The sequence below is a fragment of the Neoarius graeffei genome, chromosome 2 (assembly GCF_027579695.1).
Source record: "Neoarius graeffei isolate fNeoGra1 chromosome 2, fNeoGra1.pri, whole genome shotgun sequence".
NCBI classification, from domain to species: Eukaryota; Metazoa; Chordata; class Actinopteri; order Siluriformes; family Ariidae; genus Neoarius; species Neoarius graeffei.
This window is the reverse complement of record NC_083570.1, coordinates 58352141-58370478: the sequence shown is the minus strand read 5'-3', so window position 1 is coordinate 58370478 and position 18338 is coordinate 58352141. Positions and strand designations below refer to the sequence as shown.

Below are 18338 nucleotides of genomic sequence, written 5' to 3'. Positions count from 1 at the left end.
ATCAGTGCCTATTTAATAATTAATGAAAAGGCTTTTTTTGAACTGGTGTAAATCGTTCTTTTCCCATACTCACTAGCTTTAGAAATTAATTCCATAAATCTGTCGTACATTTGCCTTTTTGTTGCTCACGCTCACCTAAAATCATCCATCAAGTCCCATTAGTGATGGCAGTGTACTGTACTGGACATCCTTGTGTGTGTGTTTAGAATCTGTAAGGACTCAGGCGCCTGTCCCCGAGCTGCCGGTGGCCCCCAGCACAGCTGAGCTGCAGCACACAGAGGTGCTGATTAAAGAGGATGAGGCGCACTGCTATAAACCTCCCACAGCCCACATCCACCCCACACACCCCATGAAGAGCTTCACCGTGCCCACCGTCACCGTGTCAACTCACAGCACACCCAACTCTGCCCTGCCCTGCACCGTGCTCATGCCCCCACCAGGTCAGCCCACACATCTACACTGAGGACAGCTCTGATCAGACTGCACCTCAGGCCAGGAGTCATCACAAACTTTTTATTCTGTCTGTCTGGTTCAGTTCCCAGTGTGAAGACGGCCTGCATTGGCACCCTGGGCAGAGCTCGTGCCCCTGTGGCGGTCACTGTGCCCAGTGCTCCTGACCAATCAGAAACCAGCAAGCTGCTACCACAGAAAGAGTCTGTTGTAAGTTCATCGTTCTCCTCCACAAGCGTTTAAGAATGGATACATAAAACACTTTCTTTCCCACTTTAAGTGCTGAAACTATTTCTGAACAACTTTTTTTTTTTTTTTTGTCTTTGTTTCTTTGACATGGTTTTGCTGCTTGGCTTAATTCAAACTGTTTACTTACTAAACCCATACTAAATCACTTAATTTGTATAAATAATGAATAACAAACCGTAATGGCATTTTCATGTTTTAATATCCAATTCCATCCCATCGATAATCAATGCTTTGCCAAAATATACATCTTTGTTGTTTTTGCATTTTATTTTTCACCTCAGTTCCATTGATACATGTCTCTGGGTCTCCCCTGGTCTCCCTTTTTCCATTTCCGTCCTCTCTATTTGCTCTCGTATCTACCTCCATCATCCTTTATTACACGCTCCATTGTCTCTCGCTCCCTCTTTTCCTCTCACGCTGCATCCTTTGCCGTGGCCATAACTCTAACCCCAACGCTCCCTGCATGCCTCTCTCTAAGACCTACAGGACAGATGAGCTGTCGGAGGAGATGGCACATCTGGAGGGCTTGATGAAAGACCTGAACGCCATCACAACCGCCTGAAAGCATTAACCTCCATAAACATAACCTCTGAGAAAAGACTCAAGGCTTTGAGAGGAAACAACCACATTATTTTCTCAGCGAGGGACAAGGGGACGTGCTTCACATATTTTGGTTCTGGATCAGCAGGTGAGGGAAAAAGTTGCAGAGGAAAGCAGTGCAGCGACAAGTTTCACTAATCAAAAGCAAGTACTCGGAGGAAACTGGACGTTTTTAATGTTGTAGTTTTGTGACTTTTTCATAGAGGTAATTTTGTGTTTGCTTCTATGTACAGTACCAGTCAAAAGTTTGTACACCCCTAGGTTTTTCTGTGTTTTGACTATTTTCTACGTCAGCCTTTCTCGACTGGGGTGCCGTCAAAAAATTATATTTTCTAACATTGAAATAAATAAAATGATTTAAAATTCCAAAAAATGATACACTAATGCAGATCATCGCCACCTCATGGATCATCAAAATTTGTCTCACGGCCCCCTTTCCCATGTCACGACATCACTGCCAAGGTCAGCGTATGGTCAGCGTGACTGCGTATATTTTATATGGAGGTGCCTTGAGAATTTGCATACTTCTGAAGGGTGCCGTGACTGAAAAAAGGTTGAGAAACGCTGTTCTACGTCACAGAACAATACTGAGGACAAAAAAAGTATGAAATAACATCTGGAACATATATGGAATTATATGGTAAAAAAAAGTGTTATCAAACAAATTATGCTTCATATTTTAGATTATTCAGCATAGCCACTGTTTACCTTGATGACGCTTTACACACTATTGGCATTATCTTAACCAGCTTCATGAGGTAGTCACCTGGAATGCTTTTCAGTTAGGTGTGTCTCGTCAAAAGTTAATTAGTGCAATTTCTTGCCTTCTTAATGTGTTTGAGATCAAACAGTAAATAATAAAAATACAGTCTTCTTCTTCTTCTTCTGGCTGCTCCCGATTAGGGGTCGCCACAGCTGATCTTTCGTCTCCATCGCTCCCTGTCTTCCGCATCCTTCTCTACCACACCTGCCACTTTCATGTCCTCTCTCACCACATCCATGTATCTCCTCTTTGGCCTTCCTCGTTTTCGTGTGCCTGGCAGCTCCATCCTCAACATTCTCCTTCCAACATGCTCTGCATCTCTTCTCAGGATGTGCCCATACCATCTCAGCCTCATCTCTCTTAGCTTAATTCCCAAGCTCTCCACATGTGCTGTCCCTCTGATGTACTCGTTCCTTATCCTGTCCAACCTCCCATCGCAAACCTTAACATCCTCAACTCCGCCACCTCCAACTTTGCCTCCTGTCTCTCCGTTAAGGGTACGGTCTCCAATCCATACATCACAGCTGGTCTCACTGCTGTCTTATACATCTTACCTTTCACTTTTGCTGGGACTTTCCTATCACAAATGACTCCCGAAATCCTTCTCCAACTGCTCCACCCTGCCTGCACTCTCTTTCTCATCTCACTATCGCAGCCCCCATTTTCCTGCACAGTTGACCCCAGGTACTTGAATTCACCAGTAAACAGCCCTATTCCACAACTGCAGTAATCCATATTATGTCCAGAACCACTCAACTAAGTAGAGAAACGACATCCATCATCACTTTAAGACATGAAGAAGTGTCTTTTAATTAATAAAAATAAAGAAAAAACACTGAATTAGAAGGCGTGTCCAAACTTTTGACTGGTACTATATACGCGCACTCTGTGTGTGTATATATTATTTTTGTTCTTTACATTTTACACGCTCATTTGTAAATTCATACACACCATTTTTGAAAGGTGTGTATTTATATGGACTCCATTTAAAGTCACCATGCTGTTTGTTTCCTTACCCATAAAAGGGAACGTGTGTTTGTTCATACGAGTGTGAACGTTGCCTTCGGGCTAAAATGGCCGCGTTGTTTAAAACTCCACATTGAAGAATGAATAGGTTCCTTGGACTACAGAGAGACGATGCGGTGTGTTCTTTCCAAGAGAACCTTGTAGCATGAAATTTTAAATATGCATCATAAATTATATTACAGGAGATTACATACAGGATACTGATATGTATAGTAGGATGTAAAGGCTATTTTTGCTAATTAAAAAAACAACAACATTGCATCAAGTCTACAGTGCTGTAGTTTACATGGTGGATGGAGACATGACGCGTTTGGACCTTGAGTCTTTGCAAGAGCGTCACCTTTAACACCTCCTCTGCTCATGATTCAAGACCATCTGTGTGGGAGCTGGAAGCACCACAAACTGAATGATGTCAATAGTTTTATCTGACCTGAAGCGATTCAGTGACTTGGAACTTTTAAGAAATGCACCAATTTTCTCCTTTCTACATTTCCAAAAGACACTTTTTCTATTGTGTGAGTTGTTTTTTTTTTTATAAAAGAAAAGTACATTGATTTGTAAATTATGAGGTACAAGGATCCCCTAAACTTCTGTTCCAGCACTCCTCCTAATGCCAGATCCATTCCCATGTACATTGTTTCATACAAATGAATGTTAATGTGATGGTAAGAAATCCTGCTAATGAAGTGTTTGTGTGTTTACAAAATATTTGGGGATGGAGATGCTGAACTGTGGAAACATTTGCTGAACCGTCCAAACGTCATTTGCACATTTTCTATGGAGTTTAAAAAGGAAACACTGATGTCATGTATTAAAAAAAAAAAAAACATACAAACCATGAACCTATTTTCTGTAATAACGGAGCTGGTTTTATGAATACTGTCGTTTGATTTGACCTTGTACTACGAACTCGTACTGCTTATTTTTGTTGTTGTATAATGATGTGACAGTTCAGTGGATATGTTTAAAAACAATACATTTTTGTAATTCATCTTAACTTTTACAAGTTGTATTCCTTTATCATGACAGTGTGTGCGCGCCTGCACACGTGCGCTTGTTCTAACAACCCCAACACTAATTCGATAAAGAATAGGCATTAAAAAAAAAGGATTTATTTTTATTTGCTTAATCACTATATCTGAGAAAAAAATACAGCCAGAACACACTTTTTTAAAAATTAATAGTAACAGGTTTTGTTAAATTTAACATGTATTTACTGATACATGTAAACCCTTTGTTAAAGGTGGGGTATGAGATTTTTTTTCAGGAGTATTTTTTACCATATTGCTTGAAAAGCTCCTCACACCCATGTTGCAAGCAGTACAATAGAAAGTTTGACCCAAAAATGAAATATTTTAATCCAGTCTACAGTGTAAAATAAAGGAAAAACGCCATCAAATCATATCGAGGTACCACCTCAAAATGATTGGATACTGACACGTCAATTAGACTGAAGCCCGCGAGCAGCCCGGCCCTTGTGTGTGTGTGAGAGAGAGCGAGCAGAGTGTCACACAGAGCGCAGGATTTTCTCAGTGCGCTCCCTCCAAACAACGGGGATTTACATGAAAACGGAAGGAGATATTCACAAAATTCTTTCACAGTGAGCGCCACAAGGATCTCCTGAACACACTGATGTAATTTTTTGTCTGTAGTGTACATAATGAGGTCACTAGAGCGAGTTAAAAATGAGTGACTTTTCTGCCAAGTTTATAATGGGAGTCTATGAGGCTGCGCGGCTGCCCTCTCCTCACTTTCAGGCTTCTCATTCAAAAACTGTAAATCCTATCGTGTAGGTAGACACATTGTGTGAATCAGGACAAGTGTGGCTACTACTTTTGAGAAAATTGTGTGTGGAGTGATAATTGGGGCTGAAAACACAGTTTAAATGAGAAAGTTTGAGCTATTTTTCCAAGTTCTCTACACTCTAAGGGCCCGTTTACACGAGGACGCTGTCGGGTAAAAACAACTAAATATTTTATCGGAAGTGCCTTTCGTCTACACGGGGACGGCGTTTCCGAGGCTGAAAAACGGAAAAAATTGAAAACGCCTTCCAGAGTGGATAAGTTAAAAACAGCCCCCGTTGCATATCCGTCTAAACTACCCAATACGCGAAACTCTGCTCGGATCTGCTCACGTCGGGTACGCGTTTACGTCATACATATGTCATATACTGTACATGCCAGCCCGGGAAGTAAGAAAGTAAGTAAAAAAGTAAGAGCATGTCTGATTACATCGATCCAACGGACCTTCAAGCTGCTCTGGCAGCTTTAATAAACGTCCAGGAGTCCTTCGAACATCTATACCGAATCTGCACATATACCGTTAATGAACAGAGGCGGGTATAGCAAGCTCTTACTTTTTTACTTACTTTCTTACTTACCACAGCCAGAGTAGTCAAAGTTTTCGCGGCGCAGATCAGACAAGACGGAAGACATTGCGCATGCGTGCAGACATAGCGGAGGTCTTTCACAGCACCACCTAGCCGCCTGGCATGCACATCCAATTGAATTCCACACATTTATGCGTCACCGTATAGACGCAGATTTCCTCCTTGAAAACGGTCGTGTAGACGCGGAAAAAAGTGAGAACGAAAACGGACTTTTGCGTTTTTGTTTCAGACCGTCCCCGTGTAAAGTGGGCCTAACTTAACGAGCTCCACTGGTGTGTAACGCAATAGACACCCATTATAAAGGCTGATTTTCTCAGGCTTTATAAGGGGGAGGAGGGGTGGAGACGCGGGGGTGGGAGCATGGCGAGGGCGGGCGTGTTTCTTTTCAAAATGTGGCTTGCGGGAACCGTTATTCCAAAATCTCATACCCCACCTTTAAGGTGCAAAAAAAAAAAAAAAAAAAAGCGAGGCAATTCTGTTTAGAAAATTCAAAACATGCTAAGATTTTTTTTTCTGAAAAGCATAAATCAAGGCCACTATTAATCAACATTGATAATATTTAATCTTTTGATATATTTACAGCCAAGGCAGAGATCAGACACCAACATTTGGATATTTATCCTTCATCGTATAAAAGGGAGCGGTCTTCAAAAAATTAGCTGAGGAACTGCCAGAACTGTTTTACATTTTAGCCCTGGTTATCTGATCAACTCACTACATTAAACTTTACAATTCCAGGCTTTAGTGCTGTTTCAGAAAAAGGCATTCATTTGTAGGTTTGACACTAGAATAAACAGCAGTTCCCCTTCATTTTTTTGGCATTTTTCCCAAGAATTAAATGGCACTTTAACAGTAATGTATTAAATGAATGAATACAATAAGGCTGACATTGCAAGGCACGGTAAGGCCACTGTTTGGAGATGTTACAAAAAAAAGCTCCAAGCACAACGATTTATTAGCCAAATGCAAGCAAAAGAATCCAGTTAAAGCAGACATCACTTCGGAGAAAAGTCCATTTTGTTCACTGTAATTCTGTGATACAGACACACTGCTGATTCTGTTGTACCTTCACCGATGTGGCTAAACTTTAATTTAGTTTACAGCAAAAAAAAAAAAAAAGTCACAATACACATACAAATATACAGACACGTTACTGGGTGCTGTAACTTCATCCCCTCCCTCATCTTCATGTATGTGGACTCCCAAAGTGTCGTCTCTGCAGTCCGAAGGCCAAAGCGTTGTGGGGGAGCTGCACAGCCTGCGCAGGCGTACGCTACGGCACTGTGGCTCTGAGGGGAATCGGGTTTCTCTTTTCTTGGCTGTATTTAGTTCCTCTGGAGGGAACTCTGGGCTGCTGAGGTGGCTGCATTTGCCGCTGCGGTCTGGAACGTGCGATTGGTGAGAACTCCCTGAGAAAACTCTTGCTGCGCTTTCTGGAAGCTCGCACCGGTGCGCCGGTAATGAGAGTGAACCTGGAAACACAGCAATAACTCAGAATTCTTAAAAATCGACACACGATGTGATATTAAGCGCAACTTAAAATACGAGACGTACCATTTTAAGAAGGATGACTGACAGCACAGCGCACATGGTGAAGAAAGCTGCAACCACCAACATCACTGCGCTCACAGCCAGGTGGCCGCTGATCTCGGTGAGAGCTGAAATCCAACCGCTGCAAAACAAAAACAGCAGGAGTAAAACAGCAGAAATCCTTTAAGTCAAGTCACATTTATTTATAAAGCAACAACAGCTGACCAAAGTGCTGGACAGGCAAAGTAGTACGACTTGATAGACAACAGAAAAGACAAAAAGTGAGCATAACAATATACACATACATACAAATAAATAAATAAGACAATCATGCTATATTGAACACCAGGGCATTAAAATGGGTTTTTAGATGACATTTAAAAACAGCCAGGAAAGGAGCCAGGCGAATGTGCAGTGGCAGCTCGTTCCAGAGCTTAGGTGCAATCACTGCAAAAGCCCGGTCACCTCTGCTTTTTAGCCTAGAGCAAGGAACAAGAAGATGGAGTTGGTCGGCTGACCTACATGCCCTAGATGTTGTCTGAACCTTTAGAAGATCTGATATATAAAGTGGAGCCAGACCATGTAAAGATTTGAAAACAAATAAAAGAATTTTAAAATTTATTCTATAACGGACAGGGAGTGAGTGAAGGGCTGCAAGCACAGGTGTAATATGCTCCCACCTTCGTGTTCTGGTTAGAAGGCGGGCTGCAGCATTCTGAACTAGTTGAAGACGGAATAAGGAGGAACAGCTAATGCCCACATCTAGGGCATTGCAGTAGTCTTGGTGGGAAGCAACAAAGGCATGAATAGCCATCTCAAAGTTTTTGAGGGATAAGAAGGGCTTAACCTTGGATAAAAGCCTTAACTGGAAAAAACTAGATTTTACAACTGTATTTATTTGTTTCTCCAATTTAAAATTACAGTCTAAAGTTACACCAAGGTTTTTTACAGTGTCTTTGACATATGGTTCAAGGGGGCACAAGTCTCCATGCGCATCACAAGCAGCACTGGGCCGAAAGACTAAGACCTCAGTTTTATTTTCATTAAAGTTTAAAAAAATTTAGAGCCATCCAGGCTTTGATGTCCTCTAGACAGTCTAATAAATGTTTAAAGGAGTGGGGGTCATTATGATTTAATGGCATGTACATCTGCGTATCCTCTGCATAGCAGTGGAAGGAGATATTGTATTTTCTAAGGATTGATCCCAAGGGAAGCATCTCATCTCATTATCTCTAGCCGCTTTATCCTGTTCTACAGGGTCGCAGGCAAGCTGGAGCCTATCCCAGCTGACTACGGGCGAAAGGCGGGGTACACCCTGGACAAGTCGCCAGGTCATCACAGGGCTGACACAGACAACCATTCACACTCCCATTCACACCTACGGTCAATTTAACCATACTGCCCGTAGTGGTAAGTAGTGACTGTTGATCATAGATCCATAGACAGTTAACTTAACAACCAGCCAATGGAGAAGGATGAGCAACATGAAGATAAATGAAGCGGAGGAGAAGGGAGAAGAGAAGAGGAGGCGATACAGAGCACAGATGCAGGGAGAGACCTACTTCAGACACAGAGGAGGAAAGTGCAGAAAGGCCCAAGGCGTGTTAATGCAAGGACATGGAGCTTCCAGCATAGACAGAGGAGAAGCCTTAGAGATCGGCACAAAGACTCCTGTTCCACAAGCGAGAGGCCAGAAAGAGAGCTCTTCGGTTTAAAAAAAAATTAATAAATGACAATAATGTAAAGGGGGTGTACTAACTTTCTCAGAGAATTTATTTTTAACACTTGTGTTGAATTTCCAAAAGAATACCAGTTAATTTCAGATTTTTGCGAACTACTGAATTCAGCAGCTGCTCTCCCTCACTGGCAGAAATTATTTCATGTCACAGCATCAGCAGTTTATACACAACATGCAGAAACCAATATCCTGTTTGTTTACTTCTATACCAACAATATTCATGTGGTAATGACACAATCATACAGTTACCGTTACCCCAGAAGCAGTTATTTTCCAAGAACAGCTCGTCCTGAAGTAGATGACCAAAAGTATGCGAACACCTGACCATCACACCCAAGTGTTAAAAGCTGGAAGCACATGACTGTACAGGATGCCTTTCCATGCTGTAAAATTACAATTTTCCTTTCACTGAAACTAAGAGACCCAAACCTGTTCCAGCATGACAATGCCCCTATGCACAAAGCAAGCTCCATGAAGACCTGCTCTGCCAAGGCTGGAGTGGAAGAACTCGAGTGTCCTGCACAGAGCACTGACCTCAACCTTTTGGGATGAATCTGAAGACCAACTACACCCCAGGCCTCCTCATCTGGCATCAATGCCTGACCTCACTAAGGCTATGGCTAATTGAGCATAAAATCCCCACAGTCACACTCCAAAATATAGTGGAGGTTATTATAACAGCAAAGAGAGCACTGAAACTGGAATGGGATGTTCAACAAGCACGAGTGTGATGGTCAGATTTCCAATTTTTTTTTTTTTGCCATAAAGTGTATTCTATTCCTCTTATACTACAGCAATTTCCCAACAATTCTTTTCTTCCCCTCCCCAAAAGAATCAGTTTTTACCAATTTATAGCTGCACTAAATGTTATAAAACATCCGTGAACCATGTTCGTTCCTATTATCCCTTCCGTTATAGCAGCTATAAACAGTCATCCCCTTACTAGCCTCATTTATTCCCTCTCGTGTAGTTATGACGACAAATGAATGCAGTTTGTCTGTCCTAAAGACTCCTCCCATGTCAGAAAATTACAGCTTTACCTCGGACTATTTAAAAATAAATAAACAGATACATTTTTAAAAAAGGGCATACACCAGACTTTTTCCAGAAATGCTAAACAAGCTTCTCCTTATAGAAATCTTTAACAGATCAACAATTACATTTTTTTTTAAATCAGTTTATGTGGACCGTCCATCATACAAGTCCCTCTATAATTTGTTGCTCTAGAAATGTATTATTAGTTATTATAGAAGAGTTAGTTCCAGTCCAATAATTTGCAAGCAGTGTTTTAAGAGTGCTGATATTTACTATAATGGCACTGGGAATTTTGACAGCTCTGTATCACTCTGCTTGTCTGTGTTTGCCGCATCAAATTCCACTTCCTAGTTCAAAACCGTTACTGCAGTGGTTTTAGTGACATCATTAGTAGACATGGCAATCAATACTTTTCAGAAATAACTTTTTTTTTTTTTAAATACAAATGCTCATCAGATGAAGATGTGACAGCAATTTAACTGGAGGCACCTTTAACTGGAATGTAGTATAAATCAAAATGAGCTAGCTAGTCAGCAAACTGACGTGCTTTTAAGCGAGTGTGACTTCTTCGGGCTCTATGGTGGTGCTTGAAAGTTTGTGAACCCTTTAGAATTTTCTATATTTCTGCATAAATGACCTAAAACATCAGATTTTCACACAAGTCCTAAAAGTAGATAAAGAGAACCCAGTTAAACAAGTGAGACAAAAATATTATACTTGGTCATTTATTTATTGAGGAAAATGATCCAATATTACATATCTGTGAGTGGCAAAAGTATGTGAACCTCTAGGATTAGCAGTTAATTTGAAGGTGAAATTCGAGTAGGGCTGCACAATTAATCGAATTTAATCGAAAATCGCGATTTTGGCTGCCACGATTAAATTAAATGAAAATCACGATTTATTTCCATTTAAAATGCGAGCTCTGCTGCATATCTGATCAAGCACTTTTTGACCAATACTCCGCCAAACCATTAGGGGGCGAACCGACACATGTAAGGTTTCATTACCCCGCCTAAATAAGCAAGCAAGCCAAGTGCGCAGAGCTTCAGTGCAGCGGTATCTTCTTCAAGGGGTGATAGCGTGAGAGTAGGTAGCAGATTGAGGTGAGAGAGAAAAGCTAACTATGTCGGAACAACAGACTATTTAGCACTAGAGGCAATGTTGTGACCTGCCTTCGCTCATGTTTAAAGCCACAGCATGTTGATAGGCTGGTCTTTCTAGCTAAAAACTTGTAGGCCTCAGTATAATGCTATGTAATTGTTGCAATTGAGTTTTCAGTTCCTTCATCCTTTGGTAATTTCTTGGATAAATTTCATTTATTTGTCATTTGGAAATCAGAATTTCTCTTTTAAATTTCATTCTGCACTGAAAGCTGTTCATATTGTTTGTTTGAATATAGTGAAATAAAATTTAAGTGATTTCCCTAACATCAAGAATAATCGTGATTAATAATCGCGATTACAATTTTGATCAAGATAATCGTGATTATCATTTTTTCCATAATCGTGCAGCCCTAAATTCGAGTCAGGTGTTTTCAATCAATGGGATGACAATCAGGTGTGAGTGGGCACCCTGTTTTATTTAAAGAACAGGGATCTATCAAAGTCTGATCTTCACAACACATGTTTGTGGAAGTGTATCATGGCATGAACAAAGGAGATTTCTGAGGACCTCAGAAAAAGCGTTGTTGATGCTCATCAGGCTGGAAAAGGTTACAAAACCATCTCTAAAGAGTTTGGACTCCACCAATCCACAGTCAGACAGATTGTGTACAAATGGAGGAAATCCAAGACCATTGTTACCCTCCACAGGAGTGGTCGACCAACAAAGATCACTCCAAGTCGTCGAGGTCACAAAGGACCCCAGAGTAACTTCTAAGCAACTGAAGGCCTCTCTCACATTGGCTAATATTAAATGTTCATGAGTCCACCATCAGGAGAACACTGAACAACAATGGTGTGCATGGCAGGGTTGCAAGGAGAAAGCCACTGCTCTCCAAAAAAGAACATTGTTGCTCATCTGCAGTTTGCTAAAGATCACGTGGACAAGCCAGAAGGTTATTAGAAAAATGTTTTGTGGACGGATGAGACCAAAATAGAACTTTTTGGTTTAAATGAGAAGGGTCATGTTTGGAGAAAGGAAAACACTGCATTCCAGCATTCCAGAACCTTATCCCATCTGTGAAACATGGTGGTGGTAGTATCATGGTTTGGGTCTGTTTTGCTGCATCTGGGCCAGGACAACTTGCCATCATTGATGGAACAATGAATTCTGAATTATACCAGTGAATTCTAAAGGAAAATGCCAGGACATCTGTCCATGAACTGAATCTCAAGAGAAGGTGGGTCATGCAGCAAGACAACGACCCTAAGCACACAAGTCGTTCTACCAAAGAATGGTTAAAGAAGAATAAAGTTAATGTTTTGTAATGGCCAAGTCAAAGTCCTGACCTTAATCCAATCGAAATGTTGTGGAAGGACCTGAAGCGAGCAGTTCATGTGAGGAAACCCACCAACATCCCAGAGTTGAAGCTGTTCTGTACGGAGGAATGGACTAAAATTCCTCCAAGCCGGTGTGCAGGACTGATCAACAGTTACCGCAAACGTTTAGTTGCAGTTATTGCTGCACAAGGGGGTCACACCAGATACTGAAAGCAAAGGTTCACATACTTTTGCCACTCACAGATGTGCAATATTGGATCCTTTTCCTCAGTAAATAAATGACCAAGTATAATATTTTTGTCTCATTTGTTTAACTGGGTTCTCTTTATTTTTAGGACTTGTGTGAAAATCTGAAGTTTTAGGTCATATTTATGCAGAAATATAGAAAATTCTAAAGGGTTGACAAACTTTCAAGCAGCACTGTATTTCTGCTACAGGAGTAAAAATAAACAGACTGGCATTTCAGACACAATATATTCTCGATATTAATAGCTTGTTTACAGAACTGTTGTATAAAAGCAAGATCATGCCCGAGGTCATGCTGTTGTACTGAATATCAGCACGGCTATGATTATCCAGCTCATGTGATATTGCTGAAATATAAACCTGCGATTTACCTTGAAGCAGTCTGAACCATGCTGTTACTGAGAATTAAATCCACACCTTCTGAACAATGAAGAACGGGTAAGCAGAGTGATCTCTAAAACGTTTCAAGATCTTTAAATGAATCATCTCCATATTGGGATGTGCAAAGTTTTCAGCTTTTCAACTGAAATCAAGGGTAGCTCTCCAAGGAAAGTTTAATCTTTTATTGTTCTTTAAAGATTCAAATACAATTACAATATAAAAGTTCTCAATACTTAATTTTCATGTTTGTTCAGGAGATGTATTTCCTCACACCTCTCCAGTGAATGTATTCTCACTGGAACTTTCCAGGAGGATTTAAAAAAAAAAAAAAAAACCCACACACAGATTAAACAGTTTGCGCACTCACCTGTTGCCCCATCGGGGTATACCAACACACTGAATAATCAGCACTGCAATTTGGACAAAGAAGATAAAGAAGAAGGAAAAGAAACTGAAGGAGCTGTCAGTCCTAAAAGAGAAAACAAAACAACAGTCACAGATTTCAACAACACAATCCTCCACAAGACACCACACTGGCCTCTCAAAGCACCTTTATATTTTAAAGGGATAGTTCGGGATTTTTGACATGAATCTGTATGGCATCCCCATCAATAGTGTCGTGCAAACACACTGACTTACCCCCGACAGCATCCTGTGAGTCCAGTTCTTGTCCAGTTTTGGTCCAGACGAAAGTAGTCCGGCAAGTTTGTTGGGGTCACGAAAGTAAAACGTTTTTCGTCTCAAAACAGTATGTGTTCAAAAGAGTGATATATTTGCATCACAAAACTATTGCCAAATAAAAAGTCAGACCTCGAAATCGCTTGGCACCATTTTCTCTCCCTTCTTATCACTGCGCGCTGCCCGCCAGGTGACAGCCACGGCTGTTTCATTCATTGTTTACTAGTGATGGGAATTTTGGCTCTTTTTCGGGAGCCGGCTCTTTTGGCTCTTCTTACTATAAGGAGCCGGCTCTTTCGGCTCCCAAACGGCTCCTGAGATTTTATTTTTGATTTAAAGGAATATGCCACCCCCAGATGAAATTGAGTCAGTCCCTGCAGTCCCTAGAGTTGGATGAGTGAGCCAAAGCGTTTTGTAGCCGACCCAGCCATTGTTCTGATCTATAAACGCCCAGGTTAGCTTAGTCACTGTAATCAGGCGTGTCCAGCTAGCATTGTCATTAAAAAAGTGAATTAAATAACTCAAGATTTTTTATAATTATTTCTCATGACTTGTACAGTCACATCGAGTACACATATCAATGCAAATTAACACGAAGGGATTTACTAGACCAATTTATATCTGGAACTATTTTCAGCCACAGCACAGGCAAAGCACCGCTGCAGGCGCAAAGACACCGCGCAGCGCCTGAAAACGGGTGCGCAGCGCCTGAAAACCCGTTTTCAGGCGCTGCGCGGTGTCTTTGCGCCTTCCTTTTCCTACCTATTCCTTTAATTGCTGCAATTAACTAGTTAATTCTGATTCTATTTCTCCTCTCAGTTATAATCTGTCCTGCTTTTGAAAAGATCCTCTCTGGGGGGACAGATGCTGCCACTATACACATCCTCCGTGCCGTCACGTGTGTAAGCCGTGGATAGAGTGCAGCCTTGGTCTCCCACCAGCTTAGTGGCTCTGCGTTTCGCTGTCACCTGGCTTCAGCGCGCAGTGATAAGAAGGGAGAGAAAATGGTGCCAAGCGATTTCGAGGTCTGACTTTTTATTTGGCAACGGTTTTGTGATGCAAATATATCACTCTTTTGAACACATACTGTTTTGAGACGAAAAACGTTTTACTTTCGTGACCCCAACAAACTTGCCGGACTACTTTCGTCTGGACCAAAACTGGACAAGAACTGGACTCGCAGGATGCTGTCAGGGGTAAGTCAGTGTGTTTGCACGACACTATTGATGGGGATGCCATACAGATTCATGTCAAAAATCCCGAACTATCCCTTTAAGGTACAGATTTCCAAACACTAATATTTCAAATACAGTTCCCAGTTTAATAAGGATGCTTAAGTCTGAAGATTCTCACTTGAAGGCCTTGTAGACGGGCCGATACCAGCAGAGGAACGAGCAGGGGGTGAAGAGGATGAACCACAGAATGGAGAGGCCAAAATCCACTCCGTAATCAGCTTTAGCGGTGAAGTACGCCAGACACGCCAGGACGTTTAAAAACAGTGTCACAGAATACACTGAGAGAAGGAGATGGAGCAAGAGATGAAGAAGGAAAAAAAACAAAAGTATTTGGATATGAAATAACAGCAGAATACAGACGTATTATAGCAAACCATTTAAACATTTAATAGCTAGACTGGATATTTATTACTGATATCTGCAACATCACTTTGCCTAGTCAAAGCTCTAATTCAAGATACCTGTAATTCAATTTTGACCAGTACAGTGGGACAAAAAAGTATTTAGTCAGCCACCAATTGTGCGAGTTCTCCCACTTAAAAAGATGAGAGAGGCCTGTAATTTTCATCATAGGTACACTTCAACTATGAGACACAGAATGGGGGGAAAGAATCCAGGAAATCACATTGTAGGATTTTTAATGAATTAATTGGTAAATTCTTCGGTAAAATAAGTATTTGGTCACCTACAAACAAGCAAGATTTCTGGCTCTCACAGACCTGTAACAACTTCTTTAAGAGGCTCCTCTGTCCTCCACTCGTTACCTGGATTTATGGCACCTGTTTGAACTCGTTATCAGTATAAAAGACACCTGTCCACAACCTCAAACAGTCACACTCCAAACTCCACTATGGCCAAGACCAAAGAGCTGTCAAAGGACACCAGAAACAAAATTGTAGACCTGCACCAGGCTGGGAAGACTGAATCTGCAATAGGTAAGCAGCTTGGTGTGAAGAAATCAACTGTGGGAGCAATTATTAGAAAATGGAAGACACACAAGACCACTGATAATCTCCCTCGATCTGGGGCTCCACGCAAGATCTCACCCCGTGGGGTCAAAATGATCACAAGAACGGTGAGCAAAAATCCCAGAACCACACGGGGGGACCTAGTGAATGACCTGCAGAGAGCTGGGACCAAAGTAACAAAGGCTACCATCAGTAACACACTACGCAGCCAGGGACTCAAATCCTGCAGTGCCAGACGTGTCCCCCTGTTTAAGCCAGTACATGTCCAGGTCCATCTGAAGTTTGCTAGAGAGCATTTGGATGATCCAGAAGAGGATTGGGAGAATGTCATATGGTCAGATGAAACCAAAATAGAACTTTTTGGTAAAAACTCAACTGGTCGTGTTTGGAGGAGAAAGAATGCTGAGTTGCATCCAAAGAACACCATACCTACTGTGAAGCATGGGGGTGGAAACATCATGCTTTGGGGATGTTTTTCTGCAAAGGGACCAGGACGACTGATCCGTGTAAAGGAAAGAATGAATGGGGCCATGTATCGTGAGATTTTGAGTGAAAACCTCCTTCCATCAGCAAGGGCATTGAAGATGAAACGTGGCTGGGTCTTTCAGCATGACAATGATCCCAAACACACCGCCCGGGCAACGAAGGAGTGGCTTCGTAAGAAGCATTTCAAGGTCCTGGAGTGGCCTAGCCAGTCTCCAGATCTCAACCCCATAGAAAATCTTTGGAGGGAGTTGAAAGTCCGTGTTGCCCAGCGACAGCCCCAAAACATCACTGCTCTAGAGGAGATCTGCATGGAGGAATGGGCCAAAATACCAGCAACAGTGTGTGAAAACCTTGTGAAGACTTACAGAAAACGTTTGATCTCTGTCATTGCCAACAAAGGGTATATAACAAAGTATTGAGATGAACTTTTGTTATTGACCAAATACTTATTTTCCACCATAATTTACAAATAAATTCTTTAAAAATCAGACAGACAATGTGATTTTCTGGATTTTTTTTTCTCATTCTGTCTCTCATAGTTGAGGTATACCTATGATGAAAATTACAGACCTCTCTCATCTTTTTAAGTGGGAGAACTTGCACAGTTGGTGACTGACTAAATACTTTTTTGCCCCACTGTAAGATTCAAACTAATTTTGCCATTCATTTGTATGGGGTTTCTCATTATAGATATCTGGGTTGTTTTACAATCAGGGTACACAAGCTAAAAACCACATTTAACACTTATCTTCAATATCAAAAGGCTTGACTAAATAAACTTGGTTGTTTATTGTAGCCCTGTGATAGCCCCATTTACCGTGCAAAATAAATTTGGTGATACCGTTATTTTTGGTGACTGTATGGCAATATGTGTCATATTTAGCAAAATTACTCGTGTCATTTAGAAAAAGTGCTTTTTTAACCACAGGTAGCTCCAAAAGGGATGCACTTAAATCATTCTTTATACCATAAAACAAATATTTGGTTCCATATCATTGGAAACAAAGTTTTAATGTTGAATGCCAGTAAGTTTTCAGACTATTTTGATCAAATTAGTATGCAATTGTGTCAAAAAATGTCCTCTCCGAGACAGCTAATTTTTCAGTCTGAAATAACATATCTAAAATGATTATTTTCATCCTAAAATGTGGTCAAGATATTGGGACATAAATATTAGAGACAACTAACACAAAGCTTACAGCCTTCTATTTAAAAGCACTATGGAAGTAGTGGATTCTGAATTGTCAAAAAAAAAAAAAGTCCTCTCCGAGAATCACTTCATTTGTTTCTCCCAGCCCTGCTTAAAGCTACACTTAATCTTCTTTATCTTATAGCAGATTACACAAAACTACCATACACGTGTCAAAAAATTACCTGAAACCTGTTCTTTAACTTGTCCTTCACTTAAAAACTGGTACAAGAACCAGTTTGAATCAATTTGAATTTTGGACCTCTGTGACACAAACTTTGTACCCTGATTGTAAAACAACCCGTCTCCAATTCAGTTGCGAATATCTGGAATTCTTATTGCAGATATCTGGAACTGAATTGTGAATATCTCTAATTCCAGTTTCAGATATCTACAATTTATAGGGGAACTGAAGGCAAATTTATCATCAAAACTCTCATTTTATTAAATATAGGAATGCATTTCTGACCACCATTTTGTCGCTGCTATAGCAAGTTATGAGTGTTTGAAATATGCTCTGGAATATATCAGTCCATATGTCAAAGCGATGGCCGTAAACGAGATTGGCTGAGACCTGTGCGAGACATCGTGGGACAGAAGTAGAACGTACAGCGGAAATCAAAGTGACCAACATCTGCCGACGTTGTCAAAAGACACGCGCCCTCCTTCGAATGCTGATGTAATCAAGCCGGAAGTTTTCCGTGTCCGAAATCGCTCCCTACTCACTATACAGGGCACTATATAGTGGGGACGCCATTTTGTAGCGCTGTTCGAAACCTTAGTGAGGATTATATACACCCTATATAGTGCACTCAAGGTATCCCACAATGCATCACGAAAAGTAGTGTACAACCGATGGTCGCTAACCAAACCATTGCATCCCATCATACATTGCAGTAGCGCTGAAAGAAATCAAATTAAAAGTCTCATT

General features: G+C 41.0%; 2 protein-coding genes across 6 annotated transcripts in view; one reads left to right on the top strand and one right to left on the bottom strand.

Moving 5' to 3' along the window:
* The window catches only part of neo1b (neogenin 1b), a 329393-nt gene extending 325377 nt beyond the window's left edge, over positions 1–4016 (top strand). For 4 of the 5 annotated variants that reach the window (XM_060914523.1, XM_060914522.1, XM_060914525.1 and 1 more), the window contains 3 exons: positions 207–440; positions 536–660; positions 1178–4016. In XM_060914523.1, coding sequence (XP_060770506.1) covers positions 207–440; positions 536–660; positions 1178–1261 — 443 coding nt within the window. In that variant the 3' untranslated portion in view covers positions 1262–4016. Of the gene's footprint in view, positions 1–206; positions 441–535; positions 661–980 lie in introns of all 5 variants that reach the window. The other variant, XM_060914524.1, reaches the window with a different exon arrangement.
* A 2004-nt stretch (positions 4017–6020) lies between these two features.
* The window catches only part of scamp2 (secretory carrier membrane protein 2), a 34320-nt gene continuing 22002 nt past the window's right edge, over positions 6021–18338 (bottom strand). Inside the window, exons 6-9 of the mRNA XM_060914545.1 lie at positions 14883–15042; positions 13219–13320; positions 7032–7149; positions 6021–6949 (exon numbers count right to left, since the gene is read on the bottom strand). Coding sequence (XP_060770528.1) covers positions 6803–6949; positions 7032–7149; positions 13219–13320; positions 14883–15042 — 527 coding nt within the window. The 3' untranslated portion in view covers positions 6021–6802. The remainder of the gene's footprint in view (positions 6950–7031; positions 7150–13218; positions 13321–14882; positions 15043–18338) is intronic.